Source organism: Oncorhynchus keta, chromosome 6 (assembly GCF_023373465.1).
Source record: "Oncorhynchus keta strain PuntledgeMale-10-30-2019 chromosome 6, Oket_V2, whole genome shotgun sequence".
NCBI lineage: Eukaryota > Metazoa > Chordata > Actinopteri > Salmoniformes > Salmonidae > Oncorhynchus > Oncorhynchus keta.
Genome location: NC_068426.1, coordinates 314,985 through 328,435, shown reverse-complemented (window position 1 = coordinate 328,435; position 13,451 = coordinate 314,985). Strand labels below are relative to the sequence as shown.

Here is a 13,451-nt window from a genome sequence, read left to right as displayed (position 1 = left end):
GTCATTCCAGGGCTTTTCTTCATGTTGACCATTATCTAGTCATTCCAGGGCTTTTCTTCATGTCGACTATTATCTAGTCATTCCAGGGCTTTTCTTTATGTTGACCATTATCTAGTCATTCCAGGGCTTTTCTTCATGTTGACTATTATCTAGTCATTCCAGGGCTTTTCTTCATGTTGACCATTATCTAGTCATTCCAGGGCTTTTCTTTACGTTGACCATTATCTAGTCATTCTAGGGCTTTTCTTCATGTTGACTATTATCTAGTCATTCCAGGGCGTTTCTTCATGTTGACCATTATCTAGTCATTCCAGGGTTTTTCTTCATGTTGACCATTATCTAGTCATTCCAGGGCTTTTCTTCATGTTGACTATTATCTAGTCATTCCAGGGCTTTTTTTTATGTTGACCATTCTCTTGTCATTCTAGGGCTTTTCTTCATGTTGACTATTATCTAGTCAATTCCAGGGCTTTTCTTCACGTTGACCATTATCTAGTCATTCCAGGGCTTTTCTTTATGTTGACCATTATCTAGTCATTCCAGGGCTTTTCTTTATGTTGACCATTATCTAGTCATTCCAGGGCTTTTCTTTATGTTGACCATTATCTAGTCATTCCAGGGCTTTTCTTCATGTTGACCATTATCTAGTCATTCCAGGGCTTTTCTTTATGTTGACCATTACCTAGTCATTCCAGGGCTTTTCTTCATGTTGACCATTATCTAGTCATTCCAGGGCTTTTCTTCATGTTGACCATTAATTAGTCATTCCAGGGCTTTTCTTCATGTTGACCATTATCTAGTCATTCCAGGGCTTTTCTTTATGTTGACCATTATCTAGTCATTCCAGGGCTTTTCTTCATGTTGACCATTATCTAGTCATTCCAGGGCTTTTCTTCATGTTGACCATTATCTAGTCATTCCAGTGCTTTTCTTCATGTTGACCATTATCTAGTCATTCCAGGGCTTTTCTTCATGTTGACCATTATCTAGTCATTCCAGGGCTTTTCTTTATGTTGACCATTATCTAGTCATTCCAGGGCTTTTCTTCATGTTGACTATTATCTAGTCATTCCAGGGCTTTTCTACATTGTAGAATAATAGTGAAGACATCAACATTAAACATCTCAATAACACACATGGAATCATGTAGTAACCAAAAAAAGGGTTAAATTATTTAATTAGATTATTCAATGAACAAACTAACCAAGCAGCTGATGTGATCCGTCAACTGATTAGATTTGAAGTCATTAGCACATTCAAGGATGTCCCTGCCTTCCGATATCCAGTAGGGTTTAGGCCTATTCACTAGTAACGAAATCACGGAAGCAATCAGAACTAGTCCAATAAGAAATGCTTGCCTTGATGACAGCTTTGCACTCTCGGCATTCTCTCAACCAGCTTCAAGAGGAATGCTTTTCCAACAGTCTTGAAGGAGTTCCACACATATGCTGACGTACTGCCAAGTTCTCTAAAACAACGGAGGTGGCTTATGGTAGAGAATTGAACATTAAATTCTCTGGCAATAGCTCTGGTGGACATTCCTGCAGTCAGCATGGCAACTACACGCTCCCTCAAAACTTGAGACATCTGTTGCATTGTGTTATGTGACACTACAGCACATTTTAGAGTGGCCTTTTTGTGTGTGTCCCCAGCACGAGGTGCACCTGTGTAATGATCATGCTGTTTAATCAGTTTGGCAAAGGAGAAACGCTCACAAACAGGGATGTAAATAACTTTAAGAGAAAATTTAACACACACACACACACACACACACACACACACACGTTAGGTTATACTACTTACAGGGAAGGTGCCAGTGGTCTGGCTGGGCTTGCCTTTAGGGTAAGGGTTCCCTGGGATCATCCCACATGAAGAGATCATGGCTACTGGAGCCTTGCAGCCCACCTTACACACCTAGAATACAGTGTGCCATAACATGACATAACACACCTAGAATACATGACATTACACACCTAGAATACAGTGTGTCATAACACACCTAGAATACAGTGTGTCATAACACACCTAGAATACAGTGTGTCATAACACACCTAGAATACAGTGTGTCATAACACACCTAGAATACAGTGTGTCATAACACACCTAGAATACAGTGTGTCATAACACACCTAGAATACAGTGTGTCATAACACACCTAGAATACAGTGTGTCATAACACACCTAGAATACAGTGTGTCATAACACACCTAGAATACAGTGTGTCATAACACACCTAGAATACAGTGTGTCATAACACACCTAGAATACAGTGTGTCATAACACACCTAGAATACAGTGTGTCATAACACACCTAGAATACAGTGTGTCATAACACACCTAGAATACAGTGTGCCATAACACACCTAGAATACAGTGTGCCATAACATGACATAACACACCTAGAATACAGTGTGTCATAACACACCTAGAATACAGTGTGCCATAACATGACATAACACACCTAGAATACAGTGTGCCATAACATGACATAACACACCTAGAATACAGTGTGCCATAAAATGACATAACACACCTAGAATACATGACATAACATGACATAACACACCTAGAATACAGTGTGTCATAACACACCTAGAATACAGTGTGTCATAACACACCTAGAATACAGTGTGTCATAACACACCTAGAATACAGTGTGTCATAACACACCTAGAATACAGTGTGCCATAACATGACATAACACACCTAGAATACAGTACGCCATAACATGACATAACACACCTAGAATACATGACATAACACACCTAGAATACATGACATAACACACCTAGAATACATGACATAACACACCTAGAATACAGTACGCCATAACATGACATAACACACCTAGAATACATGACATAACACACCTAGAATACATGACATAACACACCTAGAATACAGTACGCCATAACATAACATTACACACCTAGAATACATGACATAACACACCTAGAATACATGACATAACATTACACACCTAGAATACATGACATAACACACCTAGAATACATGACATAACACACCTAGAATACATGACATAACACACCTAGAATACATGACATAACACACCTAGAATACATGACATAACACACCTAGAATACATGACATAACACACCTAGAATACATGACATAACACACCTAGAATACATGACATAACACACCTAGAATACAGTGTGCCATAACATGACATAACACACCTAGAATACATGACATAACACACCTAGAATACATGACATAACATTACACACCTAGAATACATGACATAACACACCTAGAATACAGTGTGCCATAACATGACATAACACACCTAGAATACATGACATAACACACCTAGAATACATGACATAACATTACACACCTAGAATACATGACATAACACACCTAGAATACAGTGTGCCATAACATGACATAACACACCTAGAATACATGACATTACACACCTAGAATACATGACTTTACACACCTAGAATACATGACTTTACACACCTAGAATACATGACTTTACACACCTAGAATACATGACTTTACACACCTAGAATACACACCTAGAATACATGACATAACACACCTAGAATACACACCTAGAATACACACCTAGAATACATGACATAACACACCTAGAATACACACCTAGAATACATGACATAACACACCTAGAATGCATGACATTACACACCTAGAATACATGACTTTACACAACATTACAAACCTAGAATACATGACATAACACACCTAGAATACATGACATAATACACCTAGAATACATTATGACATAACATTACACACCTAGAATACATTACATTACACACCTAGAATACATTATAACATAACATTACACACCTAGAATACACACCTAGAATACATGACATAACACACCTAGAATACATAACATTACACACCTAGAATACACACCTAGAATACATGACATTACACACCTAGAATACATTACACACCTAGAATACATGACATAACACACCTAGAATACATGACATAACACACCTAGAATACATGACATTACACACCTAGAATACATGACATTACACACCTAGAATACATGACATTACACACCTAGAATACATGACTTTACACACCTAGAATACATGACATTACACACCTAGAATACACACCTAGAATACATGACATAACACACCTTGAATACATGACATTACACACCTAGAATACATGACATTACACACCTAGAATACACACCTAGAATACATGACATAACACACCTTGAATACATGACATTACACACCTAGAATACATGACATTACATACCTAGAATACATGACTTTACACACCTAGAATACACACCTAGAATACATGACATAACACACCTTGAATACATGACATTACACACCTAGAATACATGACATTACACACCTAGAATACATGACATAACATGACATAACACACCTAGAATACATGACATAACACACCTAGAATACATGACATAACACACCTAGAATACATGACATAACACACCTAGAATACATGACATTACACACCTAGAATACACACCTAGAATACATGACATAACACACCTAGAATACATGACATTACACACCTAGAATACATGACATTACACACCTAGAATACACACCTAGAATACACACCTAGAATACATGACATAACACACCTTGAATATATAACATTACACACCTAGAATACATGACATTACACACCTTGAATACATGACATAACACACCTAGAATACATGACATTACACACCTAGAATACATGACTTTACACACCTAGAATACATGACATTACACACCTAGAATACATGACTTTACACACCTAGAATACACACCTAGAATACATGACTTTACACACCTAGAATACATGACATAACACACCTAGAATACATGACATAACACACCTAGAATACATGACATAACACACCTAGAATACATGACATAACACACCTAGAATACATGACATAACACACCTAGAATACATGACATTACACACCTAGAATACACACCTAGAATACACACCTAGAATACATGACATAACACACCTAGAATACACACCTAGAATACATGACATAACACACCTAGAATACATGACATAACACACCTAGAATACATGACTTTACACACCTAGAATACACACCTAGAATACATGACATTACACACCTAGAATACATGACATAACACACCTAGAATACATGACATAACACACCTAGAATACATGACATAACACACCTAGAATACATGACATAACACACCTAGAATACATGACATTACACACCTAGAATACATGACTTTACACACCTAGAATACATGACATTACACACCTAGAATACATGACACACCTAGAATACATGACATAACACACCTAGAATACATGACATTACACACCTAGAATACATGACTTTACACACCTAGAATACACACCTAGAATACATGACTTTACACACCTAGAATACATGACATAACACACCTAGAATACATGACATTACACACCTAGAATACATGACTTTACACACCTAGAATACATGACTTTACACACCTAGAATACATGACTTTACACACCTAGAATACATGACTTTACACACCTAGAATACATGACATTACACACCTAGAATACATGACACACCTAGAATACATGACATAACACACCTAGAATACATGACATAACACACCTAGAATACATGACATAACACACCTAGAATACATGACATTACACACCTAGAATACATGACACACCTAGAATACATGACTTTACACACCTAGAATACACACCTAGAATACATGACTTTACACACCTAGAATACATGACTTTACACACCTAGAATACACACCTAGAATACATGACTTTACACACCTAGAATACATGACATAACACACCTAGAATACATGACATAACACACCTAGAATACATGACATAACACACCTAGAATACATGACATAACACACCTAGAATACATGACATAACACACCTAGAATACATGACATAACACACCTAGAATACATGACATTACACACCTAGAATACATGACTTTACACACCTAGAATACATGACATTACACACCTAGAATACATGACACACCTAGAATACATGACATAACACACCTAGAATACATGACATTACACACCTAGAATACATGACTTTACACACCTAGAATACACACCTAGAATACATGACTTTACACACCTAGAATACATGACTTTACACACCTAGAATACATGACATAACACACCTAGAATACATGACATTACACACCTAGAATACATGACTTTACACACCTAGAATACATGACTTTACACACCTAGAATACACACCTAGAATACATGACTTTACACACCTAGAATACATGACTTTACACACCTAGAATACATGACATTACACACCTAGAATACATGACACACCTAGAATACATGACATAACACACCTAGAATACATGACATAACACACCTAGAATACATGACACACCTAGAATACATGACATAACACACCTAGAATACATGACATTACACACCTAGAATACATGACTTTACACACCTAGAATACATGACATTACACACCTAGAATACATGACACACCTAGAATACATGACATTACACACCTAGAATACATGACACACCTAGAATACATGACATAACACACCTAGAATACATGACATTACACACCTAGAATACATGACTTTACACACCTAGAATACATGACTTTACACACCTAGAATACATGACTTTACACACCTAGAATACATGACTTTACACACCTAGAATACATGACTTTACACACCTAGAATACATGACTTTACACACCTAGAATACATGACATAACACACCTAGAATACACACCTAGAATACATTACACACCTAGAATACATGACATAACACACCTAGAATACATGACATAATACACCTAGAATACATTATGACATAACATTACACACCTAGAATACATTACATTACACACCTAGAATACATTATAACATAACATTACACACCTAGAATACACACCTAGAATACATGACATAACACACCTAGAATACATAACATTACACACCTAGAATACACACCTAGAATACATGACATTACACACCTAGAATACATTACACACCTAGAATACATGACATAACACACCTAGAATACATGACATAACACACATAGAATACATGACATTACACACCTAGAATACATGACAATACACACCTAGAATACATGACATTACACACCTAGAATACACACCTAGAATACATGACATAACACACCTTGAATACATGACATTACACACCTAGAATACATGACATTACACACCTAGAATACACACCTAGAATTCATGACATAACACACCTTGAATACATGACATTACACACCTAGAATACATGACATTACACACCTAGAATACATGACATTACACACCTAGAATACATGACTTTACACACCTAGAATACATGACTTTACACACCTAGAATACATGACTTTACACACCTAGAATACACACCTAGAATACATGACTTTACACACCTAGAATACATGACATAACACACCTAGAATACATGACATAACACACCTAGAATACATGACATTACACACCTAGAATACATGACTTTACACACCTAGAATACATGACATTACACACCTAGAATACACACCTAGAATACATGACATAACACACCTTGAATAGATGACATAACACACCTAGAATACATGACATAACATGACATAACACACCTAGAATACATGACATAACACACCTAGAATACATGACATAACACACCTAGAATACATGACGTTACACACCTAGAATACACACCTAGAATACATGACATAACACACCTAGAATACATTACATTACACACCTAGAATACATGACATTACACACCTAGAATACACACCTAGAATACATGACATAACACACCTTGAATATATAACATTACACACCTAGAATACATGACATTACACACCTTGAATACATGACATAACACACCTTGAATACATGACATAATACACCTAGAATACATGACATAATACACCTAGAATACATGACATAACACACCTAGAATACATGACATTACACACCTAGAATACATGACATTACACACCTAGAATACACACCTAGAATACATTATGACATAACATTACACACCTAGAATACATTACATTACACACCTAGAATACATTATAACATAACATTACACACCTAGAATACACACCTAGAATACATGACATAACACACCTAGAATACATAACATTACACACCTAGAATACACACCTAGAATACATGACATTACACACCTAGAATACATTACACACCTAGAATACATGACATAACACACCTAGAATACATGACATAACACACCTAGAATACATGACATTACACACCTAGAATGCATGACATTACACACCTAGAATACATGACTTTACACACCTAGAATACATGACATTACACACCTAGAATACACACCTAGAATACATGACATAACACACCTTGAATACATGACATTACACACCTAGAATACATGACATTACACACCTAGAATACACACCTAGAATACATGACATAACACACCTTGAATACATGACATTACACACCTAGAATACATGACATTACATACCTAGAATACATGACTTTACACACCTAGAATACACACCTAGAATACATGACATAACACACCTTGAATACATGACATTACACACCTAGAATACATGACATTACACACCTAGAATACATGACATAACATGACATAACACACCTAGAATACATGACATAACACACCTAGAATACATGACATAACACACCTAGAATACATGACATTACACACCTAGAATACACACCTAGAATACATGACATAACACACCTAGAATACATGACATTACACACCTAGAATACATGACATTACACACCTAGAATACACACCTAGAATACACACCTAGAATACATGACATAACACACCTTGAATATATAACATTACACACCTAGAATACATGACATTACACACCTTGAATACATGACATAACACACCTAGAATACATGACATAACACACCTAGAATACATGACTTTACACACCTAGAATACATGACATTACACACCTAGAATACATGACTTTACACACCTAGAATACATGACTTTACACACCTAGAATACACACCTAGAATACATGACTTTACACACCTAGAATACATGACTTTACACACCTAGAATACATGACATAACACACCTAGAATACATGACATAACACACCTAGAATACATGACATAACACACCTAGAATACATGACATAACACACCTAGAATACATGACATAACACACCTAGAATACACACCTAGAATACACACCTAGAATACATGACATAACACACCTAGAATACACACCTAGAATACATGACATAACACACCTAGAATACATGACATAACACACCTAGAATACATGACTTTACACACCTAGAATACACACCTAGAATACATGACTTTACACACCTAGAATACATGACATAACACACCTAGAATACATGACATAACACACCTAGAATACATGACATAACACACCTAGAATACATGACATTACACACCTAGAATAACACACCTAGAATACATGACATAACACACCTAGAATACATGACATTACACACCTAGAATACATGACATTACACACCTAGAATACATGACACACCTAGAATACATGACATAACACACCTAGAATACATGACATTACACACCTAGAATACATGACTTTACACACCTAGAATACACACCTAGAATACATGACTTTACACACCTAGAATACATGACATTACACACCTAGAATACATGACATAACACACCTAGAATACATGACATTACACACCTAGAATACATGACTTTACACACCTAGAATACATGACTTTACACACCTAGAATACATGACATTACACACCTAGAATACATGACACACCTAGAATACATGACATAACACACCTAGAATACATGACATAACACACCTAGAATACATGACATAACACACCTAGAATACATGACATTACACACCTAGAATACATGACTTTACACACCTAGAATACATGACTTTACACACCTAGAATACACACCTAGAATACATGACTTTACACACCTAGAATACATGACTTTACACACCTAGAATACACACCTAGAATACATGACTTTACACACCTAGAATACATGACATAACACACCTAGAATACATGACATAACACACCTAGAATACATGACATAACACACCTAGAATACATGACATTACACACCTAGAATACATGACATAACACACCTAGAATACATGACATTACACACCTAGAATACATGACATTACACACCTAGAATACATGACTTTACACACCTAGAATACATGACTTTACACACCTAGAATACACACCTAGAATACATGACTTTACACACCTAGAATACATGACTTTACACACCTAGAATACATGACTTTACACACCTAGAATACATGACATAACACACCTAGAATACATGACATAACACACCTAGAATACATGACATAACACACCTAGAATACATGACATTACACACCTAGAATACATGACTTTACACACCTAGAATACATGACTTTACACACCTAGAATACATGACATTACACACCTAGAATACATGACTTTACACACCTAGAATACATGACATTACACACCTAGAATACATGACACACCTAGAATACATGACATAACACACCTAGAATACATGACATTACACACCTAGAATACATGACTTTACACACCTAGAATACACACCTAGAATACATGACTTTACACACCTAGAATACATGACATAACACACCTAGAATACATGACATTACACACCTAGAATACATGACTTTACACACCTAGAATACATGACTTTACACACCTAGAATACACACCTAGAATACATGACTTTACACACCTAGAATACATGACATAACACACCTAGAATACATGACATTACACACCTAGAATACATGACTTTACACACCTAGAATACATGACTTTACACACCTAGAATACACACCTAGAATACATGACTTTACACACCTAGAATACATGACTTTACACACCTAGAATACATGACTTTACACACCTAGAATACATGACTTTACACACCTAGAATACATGACATTACACACCTAGAATACATGACACACCTAGAATACATGACATAACACACCTAGAATACATGACATAACACACCTAGAATACATGACATAACACACCTAGAATACATGACATTACACACCTAGAATACATGACACACCTAGAATACATGACACACCTAGAATACATGACATAACACACCTAGAATACATGACATTACACACCTAGAATACATGACTTTACACACCTAGAATACATGACTTTACACACCTAGAATACATGACTTTACACACCTAGAATACATGACTTTACACACCTAGAATACATGACTTTACACACCTAGAATACATGACATAACACACCTAGAATACACACCTAGAATACATTACACACCTAGAATACATGACATAACACACCTAGAATACATGACATAATACACCTAGAATACATTATGACATAACATTACACACCTAGAATACATTACATTACACACCTAGAATACATTATAACATAACATTACACACCTAGAATACACACCTAGAATACATGACATAACACACCTAGAATACATAACATTACACACCTAGAATACACACCTAGAATACATGACATTACACACCTAGAATACATTACACACCTAGAATACATGACATAACACACCTAGAATACATGACATAACACACATAGAATACATGACATTACACACCTAGAATACATGACAATACACACCTAGAATACATGACATTACACACCTAGAATACACACCTAGAATACATGACATAACACACCTTGAATACATGACATTACACACCTAGAATACATGACATTACACACCTAGAATACACACCTAGAATACATGACATAACACACCTTGAATACATGACATTACACACCTAGAATACATGACATTACACACCTAGAATACATGACATTACACACCTAGAATACATGACTTTACACACCTAGAATACATGACATTACACACCTAGAATACACACCTAGAATACATGACATAACACACCTTGAATAGATGACATAACACACCTAGAATACATGACATAACATGACATAACACACCTAGAATACATGACATAACATGACATAACACACCTAGAATACATGACATAACACACCTAGAATACATGACATAACACACCTAGAATACATGACGTTACACACCTAGAATACACACCTAGAATACATGACATAACACACCTAGAATACATGACATTACACACCTAGAATACACACCTAGAATACATGACATAACACACCTTGAATATATAACATTACACACCTAGAATACATGACATTACACACCTTGAATACATGACATAACACACCTTGAATACATGACATAATACACCTAGAATACATGACATAATACACCTAGAATACATGACATAACACACCTAGAATACATGACATTACACACCTAGAATACATGACATTACACACCTAGAATACACACCTAGAATACATGACATAACACACCTTGAATATATAACATTACACACCTAGAATACATGACATTACACACCTTGAATACATGACATAACACACCTTGAATACATGACATAATACACCTAGAATACATGACATAACACACCTAGAATACATGACGTTACACACCTAGAATACATGACATTACACACCTAGAATACATGACATTACACACCTAGAATACATGACTTTACACACCTAGAATACACACCTAGAATACATGACATAACACACCTTGAATAGATGACATAACACACCTAGAATACATGACATAACATGACATAACACACCTAGAATACATGACATAACACACCTAGAATACATGACATAACACACCTAGAATACATGACGTTACACACCTAGAATACACACCTAGAATACATGACATAACACACCTAGAATACATGACATTACACACCTAGAATACACACCTAGAATACATGACATAACACACCTTGAATATATAACATTACACACCTAGAATACATGACATTACACACCTTGAATACATGACATAACACACCTTGAATACATGACATAACACACCTTGAATACATGACATAATACACCTAGAATACATGACATAACACACCTAGAATACATGACATTACACACCTAGAATACATGACATTACACACCTAGAATACACGACATTACACACCTAGAATACACACCTTGAATATATAACATTACACACCTAGAATACATGACATTACACACCTAGAATACATGACATTACACACCTAGAATACATGACATTACACACCTAGAATACACACCTAGAATACATGACATAACACACCTTGAATATATAACATTACACACCTAGAATACATGACATTACACACCTTGAATACATGACATAACACACCTTGAATACATGACATA

The 13,451-nt window shown here is 35.7% G+C and overlaps 1 protein-coding gene and 1 long non-coding RNA gene across 52 annotated transcripts in view; both read right to left on the bottom strand.

Moving 5' to 3' along the window:
• proser1 (proline and serine rich 1) overlaps positions 1–13,451 on the bottom strand; it is a 79,532-nt gene that overhangs the window by 36,799 nt on the left and 29,282 nt on the right. For all 50 annotated transcript variants that reach the window (XR_008138130.1, XR_008138146.1, XR_008138147.1 and 47 more), the window contains exon 6: positions 1,804–1,914. Coding sequence is in view for 1 of the 50 variants with exons in the window: in XM_052520095.1 (XP_052376055.1) it covers positions 1,804–1,914 (111 nt within the window). In the remaining 49 variants the exon portion in view is untranslated. The remainder of the gene's footprint in view (positions 1–1,803; positions 1,915–13,451) is intronic.
• On the bottom strand, positions 12,404–13,266 carry LOC127930576 (uncharacterized). 2 transcript variants are annotated; one of them, XR_008138180.1, is made up of 3 exons: positions 13,087–13,266; positions 12,877–12,958; positions 12,404–12,426 (listed from the first exon to the last, which is right to left on the bottom strand). It is a non-coding gene; the product is annotated as an uncharacterized LOC127930576 (long non-coding RNA). The 2 variants fall into 2 exon arrangements; XR_008138181.1 differs by lacking the exon at positions 12,404–12,426 and adding an exon at positions 12,556–12,692 and having other exon boundaries at positions 12,923–12,958.